The 22,315-nt window shown below is 33.9% G+C and overlaps 1 protein-coding gene across 1 annotated transcript; it reads right to left on the bottom strand.

Annotated features, from left to right (window-relative positions):
- Window positions 1-2,829: 2,829 nt before the first annotated feature.
- On the bottom strand, window positions 2,830-21,321 carry LOC133299367 (uncharacterized). The gene is made up of 10 exons (XM_061498825.1): window positions 18,538-21,321; window positions 14,500-14,754; window positions 13,664-14,386; window positions 12,191-13,003; window positions 11,902-12,099; window positions 10,147-10,977; window positions 8,791-9,534; window positions 6,453-6,525; window positions 3,085-3,254; window positions 2,830-2,967 (listed from the first exon to the last, which is right to left on the bottom strand). Exons 1-10 carry the CDS (start codon window positions 21,319-21,321, stop codon window positions 2,830-2,832), a joined length of 6,729 nt encoding a protein of 2,242 aa, XP_061354809.1.
- Between the last annotated feature and the right edge of the window lie 994 nt (window positions 21,322-22,315).

The following is a 22,315-nucleotide window of genomic DNA, read 5'->3' on the forward strand; positions in this document are numbered from 1 at the left end:
ATGCTGTTTACATGCTTTTGGATATTTGATATGTTGATTGAACTTTACATGTAATGGCTTTTAATATGCATGTGTTGTTTCATCTTGACGGGAAGCCTGAGTATGTAGCGCCATACAAGACGGTGTACCGGGGTGAATGCAAGTGGTACTTGCACGGTGTGTAGGTGATAGACGTATACCTGCACTGTCTCTGGCCAGTAGATTAGTATTGACACACATGGCATGATTATCTGCTGCATTGCATTGTTTTAGAAATGATAAACTGTTTTTGAACTTATATTACACATGTAAGTGAGCTTGGGGTGGAAGATCCTTGAGGACTCACTGACTTACTGAGATTTCTAGATTAGAGATCTTACCCCACGTTTGGGGAATGTTTATTTCAGGATCAGGTAGTATGGGTACTGATGCCTCAGGCGGCAGGAGGCCGGAGCTTAGCTGATTATGCTTTACTGCTTTATATTAGCATGACTGGATTTGAGATGTTGTTTATGTTTTTCGCTATTTATGATATGTTGTTGTTGAGACTGATGTTGGGCATGTTGCCTTATTTGAGTGAGCATGGGGATTGTCCATGACACTTCCTGTTAGCACTTGTAGTTTGGAGTTGTATAAACTGTCAGATGGTCCGGTCTACATTGTTGTAGTTCCGTGACTAGAGCCACACTTATATTATCTATGTTATGAGGTATTTTAGTTAGCTGTTTTATTGCAATTACATACAGGCGATGTTTTATTAATTGATTATTAAGCAAGCTGGTAATGTTAATGGCATCATAATTGAAAAGAAAAAGTAATTCCGCATTTTTAATTAAGCGCAGCTTAATACGATATTATGATAACATTGCCGGATATATACGGGGTGTTACACCTTGCACATTGTCTAAGCTAATAGGTTAAGTTATGATGAATTGAGGTGTGAAAGGCAAATGGTGCCTATGCCTATGGCTTCAGCCATATATAGGCATTTGTGGGCTTAAAGACTTTGTTGATTATCAATTGGTACCTAGGATACACCCTTGGGTCACTCCTAGTGTAGGTATGTAAGTGAAACCATTTGGTTGCTTGTTCCACAAGTAATCACCTAGTTATAGTCCCACATGTTAAGTTTTGAAAGGATTAGTAATGACTTGTTATTGACATGTAATTGGTATATGAATATGCGAAGTAAGATTATGATAAGGTGAATGACATTAAACCAATTGGTATGTCATATATGTGAAGTAAAGGAATCATACAAGTGTGAATATATTGAAATTATACTTGACGATTGATCTATTAAATAAATATTTGACATTGATTCCTCCTCTAGGTCTATATCTAGAGACTCTGTGATTGTGGATCAAACATTGGAAGGGAAGTTTTAGCTTTCTTTATAAACAAGTAAGCACTGGTAAAGCTTCTATAAGGTAAGCTCTATGTTTAAGGAGTCTTCCCTTACTTGTGTGCTCCACCATGGTTAGTGGACTATGGTTGAATTGTATGATTGTATTTGATGCTTTGTATAGATGCATTCATATAGAACTATATGATAATATGATATGTTTTGTTCTGATGTGATTTTCATAATGATCTTTGGCCATTGATTCTATGGGAACTGATGTCTGCTTGGGTTCTTCCCTTGGGACTGACTGTGTATACCTCTGATATGTGTTTAGTTCCGCTCGGGGTCCTCCCTTGGGAACTCGTGCGCTGAGTTCCGCTTGGGGTCCTCCCTTGGAAATGACTGCGTACATCTCTGATAAGATATGTGTATATGCTTTGTTCAATTATGATATTTGTTTATATGATGCCTTGTATACTCTGTATCTGACTTTCATGCAGGAGTGAGTCCAGGGTATGGAGAATTCTCTATAAACTTGGAGCTTATTGAGACTTGTTATCTCACCCCGTTTGGGGACATCATTTCAGGTGTACAGATTGCATGTGAGCCTTCATGGGACAAGGATACGACCCGTGGCTAGAGGTGTCGTAATGGAGATGTGTATTCTGGATGATTCGTTATCACTGTGTAGAGACATGATCTTTGGGTAGCATTATGCTGCCATTATTTTGGAGGACATGTATTATTGCTTATTCGTATTTTATTCAGGTTGGGATCATGATGTCTGATCCATTATACTATATATGTTTTATACATGTTTTCTGTTTTGATGCATGTACAGTCGTATACTCATGCACGTTATATGATAATGTAGTGTTCAAATATGTGCTTGTGTTGAGTCATGTACGCTATTAGACTTTGTGGCATGGAGTCAATTATGAATACGCCCATGGATGGGCATTAGATCCGTTGTTGGACAATATATGTTAATATGATATGTTTAAGATGATATGTTTATCAGGTGTGGATTATGAGAGAGGGATTTAATCCCCATTTGTTCGGTTTACAGCCGTTACACTGTCCGATTTTAGACTCCATATGGATTGATACTGGTTGTCATATTCGGATGGTCAAGGACCATTGCGTATAGTCATTGATGAAAGATGAATATTTAGAAAAGGAATTATGATGGATAAGAAAGAAAGGATATAATGCTATATATCATGTGAAACGAAATAAAGAAAAGAAGAAAAAAAGTTAGGTCGTATATTTGTAAGTTAATGCAAGATTATAAGTTAAGTCTTCCGTTGATGTATGTTTTTGTACTTATGTTAATTAAACCGGCTCGAGACGGAGATAAATTATATGTTAAGACTTCCGTTGATGTATGTTTTTGTACCATAGGTATGTTAATTGAACCGGCTCGAGACGGAGATATTACAATAGACACGTCTAGACCTTTAGCAAACAACTCATCTGCAATACCAGCAGGAATTTCTGCTTGTTCAGGCACAAAAGAGGAGCCTGAAAAAGGGGATCAAACCTCCTCCACCACCTTCATCACTCAAATCTAACTCCTCTACAACCTTCTTCAGCACTGCAAAGGAATTCTCAGCCACTCTGACAGGCCCATGATCTGTGGCCTGTGGTTACACAACAAATTTCTCTTTATAAGTTAATAACTCACTTGGTGCACCAGCATCTATAGCTTGAGGAAAAACCTGGTGCTTCTTTCCCACAACACGTCATTCCTCTCTAACAGCTTTCACAGGAGCTGGCTTCTTGAGAGGACAAGCCGCATCTCTATGACCATACTTCCTATATTCATTACATATCAAATCAATACCTTCATAAACAATATCCCTGGATTTACCATCAATGCGTGTATATCTGCATATCACATTCTTTTTAATTGCTCCTTGTTGGATATCTGCACGGGCATTATAAACGGAAAGCCTTTTTCAAGATTGATATGATATTCCATGCTTTTATTTGGACTTTTAACCATATTGCTACTTTCCCTTTGATAGTGATTGAACTTTTTGCTGCAGCTATTCTTTGTTTAAGATGTTTGATGACTTGATACTTGTTGCCTTGCTAACATTCATGCAAGAATTGCACAAGTATATGCATCGTAATTAAAACCCGATTACCGTTCCCATTACATGAAAGAGATTTTGCATTTGTTATAAAGAAAAGTTTAAAATAAAATTAAAATTGATGGACTAAAACTTAATGTTAGAAATCTATTTCTGAAAGGGTTTTTTTGTAGTATTGGGAATAAAATGGATGCAGAAAGTAAACTATTTAAGAATTAACTACTGGGAATTTTTTTTTCAGGAAGTTTTTTCAAGTCATAAAACAAAAGTTCAGAATTACCAAATTGGGTAAAACAATTTGGTAAAAAAAAATGTGTTCAAAACAGTGGAAAAAGAAGGTTGGGTTTTAATTTCCCTTCCCCGCGAGTGTTATCAAAATGAATATTTTAAAAAAAAAATGCTCTACGACAAAACTAGATCAACAAACCAATATTATAAACATCTTGATGTCTCAAAATATACTTTTCTCTAAAAACCCATGAATGGGGAGTTAATGTTTTATTAGTGTGGTGGTCTCAAACATAAACGAGGGATAATTGTAACATTAGTGCCAACGGTTACATAATTTAAAATTCAAGTCATCCATAAATTAATATTTTATAACAAAAAATAGCATATAATATATTAAGGCAAACCATGTGTATAAAAGCTCCCTAACTTACTTTGAAAAATATTTTTTTTTTTTGGTACATTGGCAGGAGGTATCCCCATTCAACCTTCTCCGGGCACCATGCCCTCGGGGTACGGCCCGTTTGGGCTAGTCCTTCATTGTAACAGTGGGTGCACTAAGCTTCGCAACCGGAGAAAGGACGAAACTAATCCCCCAACCGAAGATTTTTGGCTTATCCTCTGGCCCCCAAATATTTTTCAAGAAACTGCTTGAGGCAGAGTTTGATTCCTGCACCAAGCAATTCCTTAGGAGCTCAGCTGCCAACTGAGCTACCCTTGGGGGTTATTTTGAAAAATATTTAACATTAGCATATAATGTATTAATTTATTGACAACGAACAGTTTATAATGCTCTTTATGACATAAAGTATATTGTTTTCTAATAACAGTAGCTTGTTAACTTTGACAGCATGTTAAATTTTAACAGCTTGCTTTGAAGAAGAATAACAGAACCACAGTGTGCAGAATCCTAGCCTATCAAGCATGTGCAGTTGTGCACTCTTATTTTCATGTGAAGTATTCTTGTTCAACACTGTAATGCATTATGTCCTATTTTATGTTAATAGTGTAGAATAGTTCGGTAAATAGGAAACTGTTAAAGTAGTGGCTACGTTTGCTGAAACTCTTTTGTTATGTAATCACTACTCCATCATCTAACTAAAACATACAGACAGATTTTCTTTGAAATTCTATAGTGACGATGAAAACATATTTAATAAGTTTTAAGAATTTTTTTTTTTCTAAAACATACCAATGGACATATTTTCATGGCATTCCAAGAAAAGAAAAAAATCTATCATGCATAAGTTTCCAAAGGTAATATTTTTAGGGTCTTCGTTAATATGTTCTTCAATTTTGGTAAGCTAGTCAAAATTAATCTTAACAATTGAGTAGTTTGCTTCACCAATATTTCTCTAGACTTACACCTTCCACATTAAACATTGTTTCTAATGAATGAATCTCCTACTGTAAGCTATTCCAATCCATGAGTATTTGCAGTACATTTAGTGAAAAAAGACCATATGATCAAAAATCACATCTGTGCACCACTGAAGATTTCAAATTGCAAAACATACGATGAAATGTTCCATTCCACAAATTTTATTACTGTGGGTATCCAGACAGGTTCAAACATTGCAATATGTAAAATTCAACTTGTTCAATCAAATCGATGTATCAAGAGAATAGAGACATAAAGGGCTTTTTGAACATTGTAGCCCTTATGTAATAATTAATTACCAAATTGACCTTGATTAGAAACTATTTCAAAAAATTAACCCTTCAAAAAAACATAACATCAATCTGCCCCTGTTTGACCGTTGACCACCAAGCCTACCCGGGTACCCCCCTCTCTACCCGGGTATATTTTGAAATTTTTTATCTACCCGGGTAGGAAGGGGGGTACCCGAGTATATTTTTTGAATCTGAAAAAATGTTTGAATTATTTACCCGAGTAGGGAAGGGGGTACCCGGGTAAATAATCCAAATTGAAAAACAAGCAGAGATGGTGCCATGCCATTTCTCTCTACAGCAACGATCAAACTATCTTATTCTTGAGACCTCTTTTTTGTTAAGTTGCTCTGTATAATAGGTCAGGTTTTGGTTTTGTTTTATTTTTAATGTTAACATTTCACGTGACATTGAGCTTTGATGACCGAAGACTGCAACTTCTGAGGTAGGCACCGAAGACAACGACAATTGCGTACCCGGGTATATTTCTCTACCTACAAATGTTTTAAGAGTGTAAATTTTCAATCTGGATTTTATATATAAAAAAAATCAGAAAAGTAATTATAACCTATGTTTTTGAGTTTTGTGGACACAAACCTCAGCTTTGAGTTTGGCATTTTCAATTTGGAGTTGTTGTTCTTCAGTTGGCATGGCACCATCTTTGCTTATTTTTCAATCTGGATTATTTACCCGGGTACCCCCCTTCCTACCCGGGTAAATAATTCAAACATTTTTTCAGATTCAAAAAATATACCCGGGTACCCCACTTCCTATCCGGGTAGATAAAAAATTTCAAAATATACCCGGGTAGGTAGGGGGATACCCGGGTAGGCTTGGTGGTCAACGGTCAAACAGGAGCAGATTGGTGTTATGTTTTTTTGAAGGGTTAATTTTTTGAAATAGTTTCTAATCGAGGTCAATTTGGTAATTAATTATTACATAAGGGCTACAATGGTAAAAAAAAACCGACATAAAGAGAATAGAGACAACCTTAAATTAATGAAAAGAAATTATTTCGTAGATCAACAAATGAATAGTTATAGTTTATTATATAATTTCACTATTAACTTATGTTTTCTTTTATGATTTTTCTTTCTCTGCTGAAAACTGATGTATCTGAGACCCCGGACCTTCTGCCATTAGCTCCAAAATCTCAGATGTTAGTTCCGTCAGAGCAGCTGTGTACACACTGATATAGTAGAGCTGCCATTGTACAATCACACAATAACACACTCAAAAGCTAAAACAAATGGCTGTTCTTGTTCAAAGCAAAAGCAATGCTTGGAGAAGGAAATTTCAGAATTTATGAGCATATAGTGGTAATTAAAGAAGCTATCAATTATATATCACAAACAACTTGAAGTTCACTGAAATTACGCTACCACTATCTGGCTCATATTAGATTACACGTAGACAAAAGAACATCCTACACCAAGAAATTGAAGCTACTCATCAGAAAGTATTAGCCAAAAGCTATAAAGGTTTAACAATTAGAACCTAAATAAGCCAGCCATTAAGTAAAGAGTGCAAACAAAGATTGGTGGTGTATCTGAAAATTTTGCAGGCTACACTGAATATTGTAACTCCACTAATGATGAATAAAACAGGATATCTGCTGAAAACTCCTCACTTCATAATTTTCCTCTAAAGGTTTTCTTTAAGAGCATGATTATTAATTTTCTTTAATTGATAACTTGAGCTAACTGCTTATATAACTTGATAAATTACAAAATCTACTCTCATATGCTTACGTTCTTTGACTTGGTTTAAACCAATGACATGATCCAAAATGACTGCAAATTAAATTGACTCCAATATCCTAAAACAACTTGGGAGTAACCATTTGGACTAGAATATCCTTGTCAGAACTAAGAAGAGAGAAAGAAATTGTTAACTGACGAAGGATGTTCTTTGGTCAAAGGCAACACATAGGATATAAAAACTGCAAGAAAAAGAGAGTGGAATCACCAAGACGGCCTTGACTAGGAACATATCCAAGGGAACAAATCCATATTGAAATGGCAGTCTTCTTCGAAATTTGCAGTAGATTTGAGAAAAAAAATACCACAGTATAAAAAATTGTATCGCTGCACCACTAGAGTTCAAATTGCAAAACATATTATGATGAAGTTGGTCATACCACAAATTCTACAGTTGTGGGTACTCAAACAGGATCATATGTTGGGATCTGTAGAATGTAACCTGTTCAATCAAATTGATATACAAAGAGACAAATCATAAGAATTTTCAAGAGATATTTAATCATTTATGTTTATCATAGTCTTCTAATATAATTTCTCCACTCACAGAATCATAATAGAGGTAGTCTTAAATCAATGAAAAGCAAATGAATTGGTGGATCAACACATACCTTAGCTTATCTTCAAACATATTCTTTATTGTTTTATTTAGGTCACCCTCCCAACGAGATTTTTCATTATTTTCTTCTATTTGTACATTTTGAAGGTCTGGTGTGCTTGTGTCTCCCAAAGAAAAAATCTCCATTCTAGGACATTCTTTTACAACAACTTCTTCCAACAACGGAAACTTAATGAAGCAATTACATGAGCAAAACCTGCGGAGCCTTGGTAAACTAATGAGTTCCAGAGTTTGTAAACTTAAAAAAGCAATTTCATTGTTTGTCTCATCTTCCTTTCCATTCACTACATCCTCTAGTAAATTGCACCCATTTATCTTCATTGTTGTGAGCATGACCAAACTCTTTGCTGTTGACCATGCTATCAAATTTATCAACCCAGAGCAATTTTCTACCTCCAAACAGGTCAATTTGTTAAAGGAAACAGAGGATGGCACCAAATTTATCAGACTGAAACATTGACAAACATACATGAATTCAAGACACCGAAGAATGGGGTCAATTTGGAATCCTTCTTTACATATATGTTGAAGTTCATGTAGATCATATAATGACAACCGTCTTGGGCATGTGCTAATTTTGACTTGTCTTTCCTCACCTATAAGTGGTTCGTCTTGGAATATTTCCCTGAAGGAACTCCATTCAACCGCTAGCCCTTCCAAATTGGGTACATTTTTTAGGAACCAATACGGAAAAGTAGCTTCTTTATCGGTGAATTGGTACACCCTAATAACTTTAAGTTTGGTGAAATGCTCCCCTGAATATTGGCTTTGCAATATGACGTCAAAATCTTTATTATTCATCGTCAATATCTCCAAAGTAGAAAGTACCTATGGCATAAACAAAACTAAAAGTGAAGAAATCTATATTTTCTTTCTCAGTTCTAAAATTAAAAAGTATATATTTAGTGTAGATATTAAAAAAATAATGTTTTACTTACGGGACAATTGAAGAGGATTGTTTTCTTCTATAAATAGTGTTGATATTTTGAAAAAAATTCTTTGCCAAAATCAATTTAAAAATGAAAAAACAGTAAAATTGAGGCACATAATAATCACCACAGCAAGGATAAAATTTAGTGCTACTCATACCTGTTCAATTGTGAAGAAAGGTTGATTAGATGAGACATGGAGTTTGTCATCTCCAGCTCTTTCTTCATAGCTCATAGGCTGTGTCTTAAATAGCTCCAATTTTTTACAATTGAACACTTTTATTGCTTTCAAGGATTTACATTGAAGAGAATGGATCCCATTAAAGAATGCCTTCAGATTAGGCAAATGTGAAAGGTCAAGTGATGTCAAATGAGGAAACTCAAAGTTAATTATCTCCTCTGTTCCTCCTTCCTTGGCAACAATTTCTTCAACCCCACATGCACGTACTTCAAGATCTTGAAGATTTATCATCTCTCTAGCTATCGAGAGTGGAAAAAGACTTGTTAAGATTTTACATTTAGTAACAGATATTTCACATAGATTCTGAAAAGTCAGAGTTCCATGTGGGTCTTCTTCCTTCCACACGTGCTTCAGCTTCGGAAGAGTAGATAATTTTAGTTTTTTTAACTGAATAGAATTCGTCACTCGAACATCTGTTTCAGATTTACCTTTCACATCAAACACTGCTTCTAATGAATCACATTCTCTTACATCTAGTTCTTCCAAGTTCTTAAGAACTTCTAGTAAATTCAGCTGGAAGAGTACTTTAGATAAAAAGTCACATTTATGAACCACTAGATGTCTTAATTTGCTGAATACATTGCACTGAAGTTGGCCATACCATAATTCTTTTAGCTCAGGATATTCAGATAGCTTCAAATGCTTAAAACTACAAAATGCAACCTGTATAAACGATTGCATTGAGTTAGATGAAAAAAAGGTAAGGCTGCAGATTTTACTCAATTGAAATTATAGATATGTATCTAAACTCGTTTAACATTTAGCCTTTTGAATTCCAAATTAGGAGAAAGAATGTTTTATATATTCAAATGAGGAAGTTAATTGGAAAATCTAGATAAATAATAGGCCACACTAGTAACAACAAGAATGCATGGGTTAAGTTGAAATTCCAAGCTTTTAAAAGATTTTATAATTGTAGAAAAGGAGATCTTGTTGTAATGAAATTTCGATTGAAGTAAACATTTAAACAAAAAAGCAATTTTAGCCAATAGCCATGTGATTATTAATTTTAACATAGTAAATCAATGGTTGTTACCCTGTAGAAAAGAAGAGTAATGATGATTTAGAATGTGGATTTATGTCTCTCTTTTGCTTTCCTTTTTTCTGTAGAAGATTGGCATACCCAGATATAATCCAAAATCTGTTGGTTCTCTTCAAATTTTATTATGTTTGAAACTTAAAAATCAACCATCCAGACTCCAAAGCAGAGAAAAACAGCAAAAGAGAGGGTGATTTATTGTTACATAGGAAATCAATTATTAAATCACAGCATACCTTATCTTCAAACATTTTCTTTATTGTTTCATTCAGGTCACCCTCCCAGCTTGATTCTTCATTATTTTCTTCTATTTGTACTCCTTGAAGATTCGGTGTGCTCGTGTCCCCCAAAGAAAAAACTTCCATTTGAGGGCATTCTTTTACCACAACTTCTTCCAACAGTGAAAACTTAATGATGTACTTACATGAGCTGAACCTACAGAGCCTTGGTAAACAAATAAGTTCCAGAGTTTGCAATTTGAAAAATGCAATCTCATTGTTTGTCTCATCTTCTTTTCCACTCACTACATCCTCTAATAAATCGCACCATTTTATCTTCATTGTTTCCAGGTTCACCAGACTCTTTGTTGTTGAGCATGATATCAAATTTATCAGCCCAATGCAGTTTGTGATCTCCAAATTAGTCAAGTAATTAAAAGCAACAGAGGAAGGCACCAAATTTATCAGACTGGAACATTCAGAAACATGTATGCTTTCAAGACATTGAAGAATGGGGTCAATTTGGAATCCTTCTTTGCATATATGTTTAAGTTTATGTAGTTTATGTAATGTCAACTCTCTTGGCATTGTCCTAATTTTGATTTGTCTTTCCTCACCATTAAGTTGTTCATCTTGGAATATCTCTCTGAAAGAACTCCATTGAACCCCTAGCTCTTCCAAATTGGGTACATTTTCTAGAAACCAATACGGAAAAGGAGCTTCTTCATCAGTGAATTGGGACACCCAAATAGATTTAAGTTTGCGAAATTGATCTCCTGAATATTGACATTGCAATAAGATGTCAAAATCTTTATTATTCAGCGTCAACAACTCTGCATTAAGAAGTACCTGTTGCATGACCAAAATTAGAACTGAAGAAATCTATATTTTCCTTTTCTACTCTCAACAAAAGAATGAATAAACTTAGTACTAAATAGAATATCAACAAAAATGTAAATGACCAATCAGCCCAAGTGAAAAATTGTTTTTCTCACCAGATGGAGACAATAGAAGAAATGTGCTTTTTGCTAGGATAAATATTTTGAAAAAAATTCTTTTTGATGAAATCAACACAAAATTGAAAAAAAAAAAATTAAGACAGGATCCCTTTGAACACCATTATTGTTTTCAAGGATTTACATTGAAGAGAATGGATCCCAGTAAAGAAAGCCTTGAGTTTTGGCAAATGCTTAAGTTGAAGGGATGTCAAATGAGGGAACTCGAATTTAATTTTCTCCTCATCTCGTTCTCCCTTGGCAATAATTTCTTCAACCCACATTCATGTACTTCAAGATCCCTAAGATGCAACTTATATCTAGCTATTCGGAGTCGCAAGAGACATGTTAAGATTTCACATTAACAGACCCTTATTGTCGGGGTCCATAGGGAACCCACGGAGAGGGATCACCGCCAATGAACAAGCTAGAAAATCACACAGAGTGGGTCTGACACCATGTCGTAAGGGGTCCTCCCACTTATATAGACTTCACTTAATCCATTACCAATCAATGTGGGACTTCGTCACACTTGAATATTTTAACAATCTCCCCCTCAAGTGTGAAACCTACCATTGATGTGCTCTCCCTCAACTCCGAGTACCCAGATACCACTGTCAGGTGGGTCTAGAGGGCTGACCAACCACACCAGGTGAGTCGTACACTGTGTCACAACCTAAAACCTTAAGGCATTGGGTTCATAAGTCCTCCTACTTATATGTACTTTACTTAGTCCATTAACAACCAATGTGAGACTCATCACACTTAAATATCTAACACTTATGTCTAGCTCTTCCAAGTTCATGAATACTTGTAGTAAATTTGCATGAAAGAGTACATCAGATAAAAAATCACATTTTTGAACCACTAGATACTTCAAATTGTTGAATGCATTGCAATGCAGTTGACCACACCATAACTCTTTCAGCTCTAAATATTCAGATAGTTTCAAATTCATGAAGCAACAAAATGCCACCTGTGTAAACAATTCTATTTAGTTAATTTAAATAAAACTAATGCATTGATTTATTATTACACATGAAATCAATTGGTAAATCAAAACATACCTTATCTACAAACATTTTCTTTATTGTATCATTTAAGTTCCCATTCCAATTCCATTCTTCTTCATTTTCTGCTACTTTCACTTTTCGAAGATTTGGTGTGCTTGTGTTTCCCATGGAGAAAATCTTCAAGCGAGGACATTCCTTCACAACTACTTGCTCCAATAATGGAAACCTCAAAAAGCACTTATTAGAGCAAAATTTGTTGAGACTTGGCAAACTTTCCAACATCAATATTTCCAAACTAATAAATGCAATGTCATATTCTTCTCCCTTTCCTATCATTATTTCTTCAAGTGAATTACACTCTTTTACCTTCAATATTGCCAGTTTGACTAAACTTCTCGCCGTAGGAGAAGTAATTAAACTTATCAATCCATTGCAATTCATTATCTCCAAATACATCAAGTGACTAAAGGTAACAGAGGAAGGTAACAAGTTTGTCAAACTAGGACATTCTTTAACAAATAAGAATTCAAGAATCTGAAGAACTGGGTCAATTTGGGATCCTTCTTCACAGAGATGTTGAAGTTTAGGTAATTGAGACAATGTCAACTTTTTGAGCCGTGGGTAAGGTTTTTTACTTAATAGTCTTTCATCTAGGAATATCTTCTTGTAGCAACTCCATTCAACAACTAGATGTTCAAGAGTACACACATTTTGGAGAAACCAATCGGGAAAAGAAGCATCTTCATACTTACAATCGGTCAGCCCAAGAAATGTCAATTTGGTGAAGAGGGCACCAAATTTTTTTGCTTGCAGTATCTTGATAGCGTCCATGTAGCTTATTCTCAACCACTCCAAATTTGGAATCATCTAAAACATAAATGAAGAACAATTTAAAATAAATTAATACTTACTTTTGATGCAAAAAAAGAAAAAAAGAATATTTACTTTTGACTCAGTAGTCTATGCTGCCATTGTACTTTCCATTTTTTTTTACCATTACTAGTGTCCAGTCCTCAGTTTCATCTAAAACCATTTATGCCTGTCTACATTATAATCAAATACCTCTCATAAAGTATGATATTCAAATCACTCCTGATGCAAAAAGTTCTCAATTTTTTGCCCATATGATTTTTGAAAAAATAAAAAAAGATTTTTTTTTATTTAAATGCAACTTGGTTTAATTTAAATGACTTCCGATATTAAAAGATTCCAATATTTTTCCTCTTAAATTTTTGTGGTCACATTTAGAAATGTAATACTTTCTAAGAATTTTAACTATTGTTTTTACCTAATTTTCAAAAGTAACTGGAGTATTAAAATTCCAGTTTTCTACAATTGTGAAAACTAGCAGATCCATTGAGTCATTTAATGTCCAATCTACCACTATTTCATGGTAGCTTATAGGTTTTATCTTAAAAACTGTCAATATATGCGACTGTCGGATACAGCCATATTTTCTGGAATTTCATGATAAGAACACAAAATCAGACATAATGTAGTTTCCATGCAATTTCATATGATACATACCTCTTCAACTCTGAAAAGTGACTGCCGCAGAGTATCAGGGTGTTTACCATCTAGAAACCTTCCATCAGTACTTGTAGATAGAGTCTTGTATAAATTCAATTCTGCACACCTAAAAACATCTATTTTTCTCAAAGATGAACATGCTAAAATATAATTTCCAGCGTAGAAACCCTTGAGTTTGTATAAGTTCCAAAGCAATAGAGTATTTAGTTCATTAAACTCAAATATGGGAGTTGTGCACATGGATCCTTCCTTCTCTGCTACAATTTCCTTCATGTTCCCACACTCCTTTATAGAAAGTTCTTTGAGAAGTGAGCAGTGAGTGGCAACAGAAAATGGAAATAGATAGTCCAAGCTTTCACAACTTCTTAGAAATACATTTTCTAGATTATGAAAATGAAGAATTCCTTCTGGATCCCTGCTCCATGTCCTTTTCAGCTTTGGCAATGCTTCTAAAGTAATGCTTTTCAGTTGTGTTCCATCCTCTATACTGCTCTTTTCATTCAAAGTCAATTCAAATATGTCTTCCACTAAAGCACACTCAGTAACCTCTAACGTCTCTAAGTTATGGTATGTTTCCTGGATTGAAGAAGGAAAAACCACTACAATTTTCTTGCAGTTTTTAACTTGCAACGCCTTCACTGTGTCAAATTGACAGTGCCATATTGTCTTCATGTTTTCCATGTCCTTCAATATGATTGTCTCCAATTTGGAGAATCGCACCTATGATTCAAAATTCATGAAATCATAAATAATTAACTTGTATCAATGATAAATATTTTTATAAATGCAAGTTCAGAATTGTAATATTGTTCCAAACGTCAGAATTACCATACCTCATTTAGTGAAGCAGTACCATTGTTTCTCTCTTCAGTGGCTATTATCCAATCCATCGAATGGCATTTACTGATTTCAAGCCGTTTGAGGTTAATAAAACTTCCAACCATGGTGGATGAGAATAAGTACTTAAGCCCACCACAATTCTCAACAATCAAGTTTGTCAATTTGGAAACAGAAGGTTGACCGTCATCCCAAATTTTGTTCAAATTGAGTGAGCTCAACTTAAGGGTATCCAGATTAGGAAATCCAACCTGCATATAAACAAATTAACAAAAATCGTAATTGACAGGCTATAGGGATATTTATGATGGGCATTACCCATTTCAATAGCTATACATGTTTTCTTGGCATTGTATAATGTTAGATCCATGATTAATCATGCAAAACAAAAAAGATTAAATAGTTATATCAACTACTACTTATGGATATAAAGATATCACTTGTCAAATTAAAAAGGAAAAATATGCATAGACATTTTATATGTTTTGATCGTGATGAAAAATTCTCGAACTTTCTAAAACTTTCAAATCGATCCTTCAGTTCACTACTATTAACATAGTTTGAGTTTTCAAGTAGTTATTTTCATAGTCAAGCATATTTAATGATTTCGAAAATATATCATTGAATGAAGTGCTAAGAAATCTTACACTGACAGCTCTATTAAATATCTAATATTCAACATCGAATATAAACCATGATTTTGTTCATAATATTATGATTCACCTTACATTATTTTCCTCAACATCAAACATAAACCTCAATTTTAAAGGTGTGTATGACAATCATTCTGTTCTCTAGCACTGTTTTTGAAAAGAAACATTTCTTTTCTATTACTGTGCCTTGGAATAGTTTCTCAGAAAAAAAAAAATGTGTTTGATAACATTTGATAACAAATTCTATTTTTATTCCGAGAGTGAGAATTGTGCTTGATAACACAACAAATAATAGAATAAAAAATCATTCCTATTAAGTATAAAAAAATTTCGGATTATCACTTTTCTTTTCATAGGTGTGGTGTGGTGTGGTGGTGGCGACGGTGGTAGTAATGGTGGCGGTGGTGTGGTGATGGTGGTGGCGGTGGTGGTGGTAATGACAGTGGCTGCGACAATGGTTATGGTAATGGTGGCGATGGTGTTGGCGTAGTAATAGTGATGGTGGTATCGTGGTGGTAGTAATAGTGGTGGTGACGGTAATGATAGTAGTGGTGGTAGTGGTGACGATGGCATAGTGATAGTGATGGTGACGGTGGTGTGGAGGTGATGGTGATGGCGATGGCGTGGTGGCATTGTGGTGGTGGTGGTGGTAGTGGTACGATGATGGTGGCGGTGCTCGTATCAGGATGATGGTGGTGGTGGTGGTGATGATAGTAGTGGTGAAAAGTGATTAGAGAGAAAAATATTTCTCATTTTGTGCTCGGAAAGAAAAAAAACATAAATTTTTTTATTCTTTTTTCTACTCCCGAGCACATAAATTGAACCAGTTCCTTATCGGGAATAAAAAAATAAACCGTTTTTGTCAAACATTGTTTCTATCCATTTCTGTTCCCATGAACAAAAATTGAAAAAAAAATATATATTAATTCTGGAAAGGTTGTCATGCACACCTTAAAAGACATAAAGCTCAGGATAGGTTACTTTTCTATTCTTTCCATACTTATTATGCTAAATATTTTTTTCTTATTAATATTATGTAGGCTAAATTAATTTATAGGTTTCTATACTTTTTCAGAAAGTTTAAATACATCTTTATAATTTAAGAATTTGCAAATTGTCCCTATAGTTTTAAAAATTTGTATTTGGGTGCCTATTGATTAGATTCAGCAGAAAGCTGAATAAAAAATCTTGAAACTATAAAGATATAATTAAAAAATTTGAGACAATAAGAATTGAACTAGAACTACAAATTTTTAAAATCCCCATATCATTCATAAATCTTAAATTAGGTCCAAGTTTCCTACAACTGTTAATGTAGGTTTGCTACAAAATTTATCTACAAGAATTGGGGTTGTTCTGACCCTTCTCGCTTGATCTAACCAAACAAGCAAATGAAGACGAGTTGACCAGTTCCTGTATTCAATGCAAATGTATATTTTGAGTCCTTTTTATGTATTTGGGATTTTGTTTGTAGTAAGTTATTGCATTTATGCAATTTTAGGTAAGTATTTGGATTGGTAATTAATGTTGAAATTTTATTGTTACTGATGTGTATCTCGTACATTTATTTTGTACAGAAATTAAAAAGTTTAGATGAAAAAGTTGGTATTTACAAATAAAAAAGACAGTGATAGTCAAATTAAAAAAGATTGGACTAGTCAATATCAACAAAAAAAAGATTGGACTAGTGACTTATGAGTTTATTGAGAATTTAATTATGTTTACATTTTTTTTTCACAATGTTATAATCTTGGGGATTATTATTATTATTTTTTAATAACCATGTAGCGCTAATAAGATTTTAGAGGGTTAGTCTATTTCGCACATCTAATATATCTCGTGACATATAAGGACTTAAAAAACATAAAACTAATGAATAATTTTTAAAAACATATGGACTTATTTGAAAAATACCAAAAAGTATAAACACTTAAATAATTTAAGATTATTAATTTGTGTGAGATGCAATAATTGTTCTTACGATTTTTTAAATAATTAAATCTATTTTATTTCTATTAATAATAATAACAATAATAATATGCCAAAACCTATAAATGTTAATCACAACAAAACTTTCTAGTTAATCTTATAAGATCTAGTGTCATGGTTCGATTTAACTCCGACCCATACTACTAGGGGGTCAGTTGGCCTAACAGTGGCTTACGGCTCGGTCTGCATCAAGTCAGACTTAACCTATTACATATAATTAAATAGAAACTAGGCCATAGGCTTTCTTTTCTATGTCGAGCTTATAAGTCTAAAGGCCGCCAATACCATATTATTTATTTTAAGAGTAAACACTCTTTTGGGTCCTCAACAAAAAACACGAAATCTATTTTAATTCCTTAGGAAAAAAAAAGTCGACTTGTAGTCCATCTGAAATTCCAGTTCTTAGAAATTGTGTTCCATATGAAATTCAAAGAAGACCCACAATAGTCCCTCAAAAAAAAAAATAGGTACTTTTTTTCTAAGAGATTAAAATGGATTTAGTGTTTTTTGTTGAGGACCCAAAAGGGTGTCTACTCTTATTTTAAATAAAATAAATCAATTATTATTTTAATGATTTTGAATAATAAAATAATATTATTTGAATTTTTTAATTATTGAATGCCTAGTAGCTTAAACAGGCTAACAGACCTATGCTTTTTGTTTTTTAGATATAGGTCTGACTTATACAAGGCTAACCAACCAAGTCAGGCCTAAAGTATTTTACACATGTCTGACCTCTTTAAGGCAAAGCTTAGCCCAGTCCAACCTATTTACACCCCTATATACTACGTCTTATGATGGCTAGACATTGGCCTCACCAACAATATCAGCCAGCATAAACTATATGTTTATTTGCAACACTGGTTAATTTGTCAACTAATTAGTTGGTGTAGTTCTGCATGTCAACTATCATTGGACGAAACTCTTTCTAGTTCTACTTAACCTTATAAGATCAAGTTTCATGGTTCGATTTGACTCTAACTCATACTATATCTTATTAAGGTTAGATATTGGCCTCACCAACAATTTCAGCATAAACTATTTGTTTATTTGCAACACTTGTCAATTTGTCAACTAAGTAGTTCGTGTGGTTGTGCATATTATTTTGTCAACCGTGATTCAAGTTTATTCTGTAAGTCAAGTTTATGTCTTCTTCTTATGACTCAATGTATGTTAGAATGTTTAGAATAAAGTATTATTTTCCTGTAGTGATATTTATGTATATATTTTACATCCTCCATTTCTAAACGCATAAATGTCTCAACAAATATATATTTATTTACGAACCTTGTCAATTTGCCAACTAACTAGTCTCTGTGTGAGATTATGCATGTCATAAATTTAAAATATTATCATTTGCATTGAAATAAGAATAAGAGCAAAATAACATACCTGAGAACTAAAAAACGGTACAGGAACACTAGTCTCTGACAATTGATGCTCGGTTATGGAGGACATCAACTCATAAGACAAGAAATTATCAAGTGTCTGCAAATGTTGTAAAGTCAAAGAACGTAGCGAAAGAAACTCAATTGTATCTTTCTCTGCACTTGCATCGCAATCTCTATACACTATCTTGTTCATAGAATTGCACTGACAAACTTCAATCTCTAAAAGTTGGGATAGTCCTTTAATCATTGAAAAGGAGAGAAGATATTCCAATTGGATACAATTTTTCACTTTAATGACTCTAAGCTTGCTAAAAGAATTAACGGCAAGTGGGCCATTACATATCTTCTCCAAGATTTTAAGATTGTGTAGTATTAGTGTTTCCAAGTTGAGAAACAAAACTTGGACTTGATTCCTACCCATAGAGTCAACTATGTGCATCATTTTAGCATTATTTTGGATGTGGAGGTACTTCAACAATGGAAATCCTTCCCCATTCAATTGATAAAGCACGTTCGAAATTCCATCTACTTCATCCAAGTACAAATTTTCAGCCCTTTTTATCAATGCTTTAATCCCATGCTCCAAATGTATGTTGGAACGAAGTTTGAGCTTTAATGTTTTCAAGGTTACATCTTCAATGTCAAACCATTCCCATACATCTCCTATAACTATTTTATATCTTTCGAGCTTCTCAAACGTCAAGTCCCTTGGCAAAATCCAAGCCTCCCGAATTTGTAATTCTAGAGCAGTCAAGTTAGACAATTCTCGAAGCTCAGCAAGGCTAGCATTTTCATTTTGCTTTGTTGGATTCTCAACCTCCCACTTAATGGAGGTATTGCCCATGGATAACTCCTCTAATTTAGTCAAGCTTGATATGATGTTGGGTGGAAAGAATTCAATTCCAGAATGGCTCAAATCAAGAATTCTAAGCTGCGTCAACTTCCCTATTTCACTTGGCAATTTGATCATCGAAGATTTGCAAAGCCTAAGAATTTTTAAATTTTTCAAAGCCGCTATTTCGTCCATTTTTTCCAAAATGCATTGATCCAAACACAATGTATGAAGTTTGGTTAGGGACCGAAAAGAAGTGGGTAATGAAGACATGTTCAAGCATGTTAAATCTAACACTTTCAGGCTTCTCATTCCCTCCAAAATAGTATCTGGGGTTTCCAAAGAAAGATTAGCACTAGACAAATAGAAAAATTTCACATTAGGACAATCTAACCTTTCAGGAAGATCGTGGATATGACATCGGTCTAAGATGATCTGTGTGCACCGTTCTAGAAAATTCTTTGTTGGCCATTCCTTCAACTCGATCTTCGATTGCATCACAAATACATATTGATCCCTTGAAGCTATGGAGATAGCTACTTCACGAACAAGGTCGTGCATTTGGATCTGCTCCCGCGTATTACCTTCAAGCAACAGACAAGATGACTTCAAGGATCCAATTATTTTGTAAAGTCTATTTCTCGCATCTTCCACAGTACTCATATGCTTGAATATGTCCAAACCCATTGCAACTTTCAGAAAGTACTCCATTTTTTCTCCATACATTACACCAAAAAGCAAGAAAAGTGCCTGCATTTCATCGCTCTTCAATAATTTGTAACCTATCTCCAAAGCAGAATAAGTTATCGCTTCCATCTCTGCATCATCAACACTTTCCAATTGCCTTAATGCATCTTTCCAATCATAAATATCCTTATTTTTCAACCCCGCTGCTACCGTTACCAGGCGAATAGGAAAACCTGCACATTTTTTGGCCACTTGAGTTGCTACATTGTGTAAAGTGATATCTTTAATTACATCTCCAGCCATAAATTCAAACAAACTCCAAGCTTCTGCTTCACTCAAAACTTCAACTCTAAAATCCTTTTCCGCATTCATTTCTAGCAACACATCTTTATTCCTGGAAGTCATCAGCAGTTTGCACGCATTGTGTTCACCCCTAGATGGAATTCCCACTTTCTCCAAATCTAATCTCATCCAGATATCATCTAGAACGACAAGGATAGATCTCTCAGCTTTAATTCTCCGCCTTAAGCGGTATGCTCTTCCAGCAATAGTCTCTTCATCAAATCGTAGACCTAACAAATCTGCAATCTCCCCTTGAATCGTTTTGAGGTCCGGGGCTTTGGATACATTGGACATAACTATTGCATCAAACAACTTGTCTAGCTTAGCTATTTGAGAAACTTCCTTAACCAAATGGGTTTTACCCATACCGCCTAGCCCATATACCCCAATGTTGCATACTTTAGGGTCTCTCAAAGCCTTCATAATGCCCTCCTTAATTGACTCTCTTGTCTCAAGCTTTTCACAACCACTTGTACCAGAAGAGGAGCCAACTCCATCCAGGGGAGGAAGGTAACCAACACGATCGAACTTTGCTTTTCCATGTACTTCAACAACATCTTTTGTCATCTTTGTTGCTTTCAAGCTAAGTTGATGTCGTAAAAACAAATTGGGGAACAACCATTCAGAACACCCAACATTTTCACGGCCAGGATCTTCTTGAAGCTTATTAGCGTCTACAATGACTTCATTCACCTTCTTCAGCCAGTTTTGCGCATCAGTTTCAATTTCTTTTCCGTTCCTTCTTTCTTCTTCAACCGAATGATATATTCTTTCTCTTGCAACCTCAAGTTCCTTAACATGATCTTCTAACTTCTTGAAATTACCTTCGTAAAATATCAAATAACTTACATGCTCTACAATAGGCACAAAAGCATACGCTCCAACTTTTTCAGCAACCGACTTTATTACATTTAGAAAATTCATTGCTTCTCTTGTCACCTTTCTTCCTTATGACTCAAGTCTGAAAGGAACAAACAATATTTTGGATTAGGATAAGATGATGGAAACATTTCGAAAGCACATTTGGTTCCTAAATTCAAACATTTACAATTTATAAGATAAATAAAGCAAAAATCAAAAGACAAAATTACAAAAACATACAATTTGACTTGCTAAAGAATTTTATGCTCACCTATGGATAAATAGACCACAAAAAAAAAAGGATAAATAAACACATAATCAATTATCATTGATGAAATCACAAGGTTTACAAGGATAAATTAAAGGTAGCATTTGAATTAAAATATTTACAAGTTACAATATAAGAATAAATTACAAAAAACATACAATTTGACTAGCTAAAGAATAGGCAATTCAAAATCAAGCAATGTTGTAAAAAGTTGTACTTTGGTTAATTTTAAGGGAAAAGTTCAAAAACTCTCTTATGATTTTTCTTTGAATCATTTACATCCCTGTGCTTTTTTGTAATCATTCCCCAAATAGTCTTTTCCATCCAAACTAATTTTTAATATTGATAGAAATTAAATTAATCTATCTATTTTTACCCTTCTTAGAAATAGAAAATAGACTTATGACAAAAAAATAAAATAAAAGACGAAATAGGACTAAATATATTGAAAACTTATAATACTTATAGAAAAGATAAAAATAAAAAAATAGAAGAAAAAATTAAATATGTTTAAACAAAAAAGAAGAAAATAAATTGAGGTCAAAATAAAATTGGAAAAAAAAATTAAATATGTTCAAACCTGCAATAGTGATGAGAAAAGAGTAAAATTGAAAAAAAACAAAGCTAAATAAAAAATAATTATGAATAAGAAAAAATCTAATTGACCTCAAACTTTCCAACATGTCTGGTTTTGTTTTTTCTTGTATTTGTTTTTTTGTCCTAAAATTATTTTCTTCTTTTTGATTCAGTTATGTTTGATCTTTTTTTCTTATATTTTTATTTTTTTCA

The sequence above is a fragment of the Gastrolobium bilobum genome, unplaced genomic scaffold (assembly GCF_033153095.1).
Source record: "Gastrolobium bilobum isolate Gb01-03AN ecotype WA unplaced genomic scaffold, APGP_CSIRO_Gbil_v1 utg59369, whole genome shotgun sequence".
NCBI lineage: Eukaryota > Viridiplantae > Streptophyta > Magnoliopsida > Fabales > Fabaceae > Gastrolobium > Gastrolobium bilobum.

Excerpts from the sequence above, each read along its gene's own strand:
- LOC133299367 (XM_061498825.1), bottom strand. The coding sequence starts at position 21,321 with ATGAATTTTCTAAATGTAATAAAGTCGGTTGCTGAAAAAGTTGGAGCG. Across the intron at positions 12,100-12,190 it reads AGAAAATGTTTGTAGATAAG|GTGGCATTTTGTTGCTTCAT; the intron begins GTATGTTTTGAT and ends TTGTTTACACAG. Across the intron at positions 10,978-11,901 it reads TGGAAGAGCTAGACATAAGT|GTACTTCTTAATGCAGAGTT; the intron begins GTTAGATATTTA and ends GTCATGCAACAG.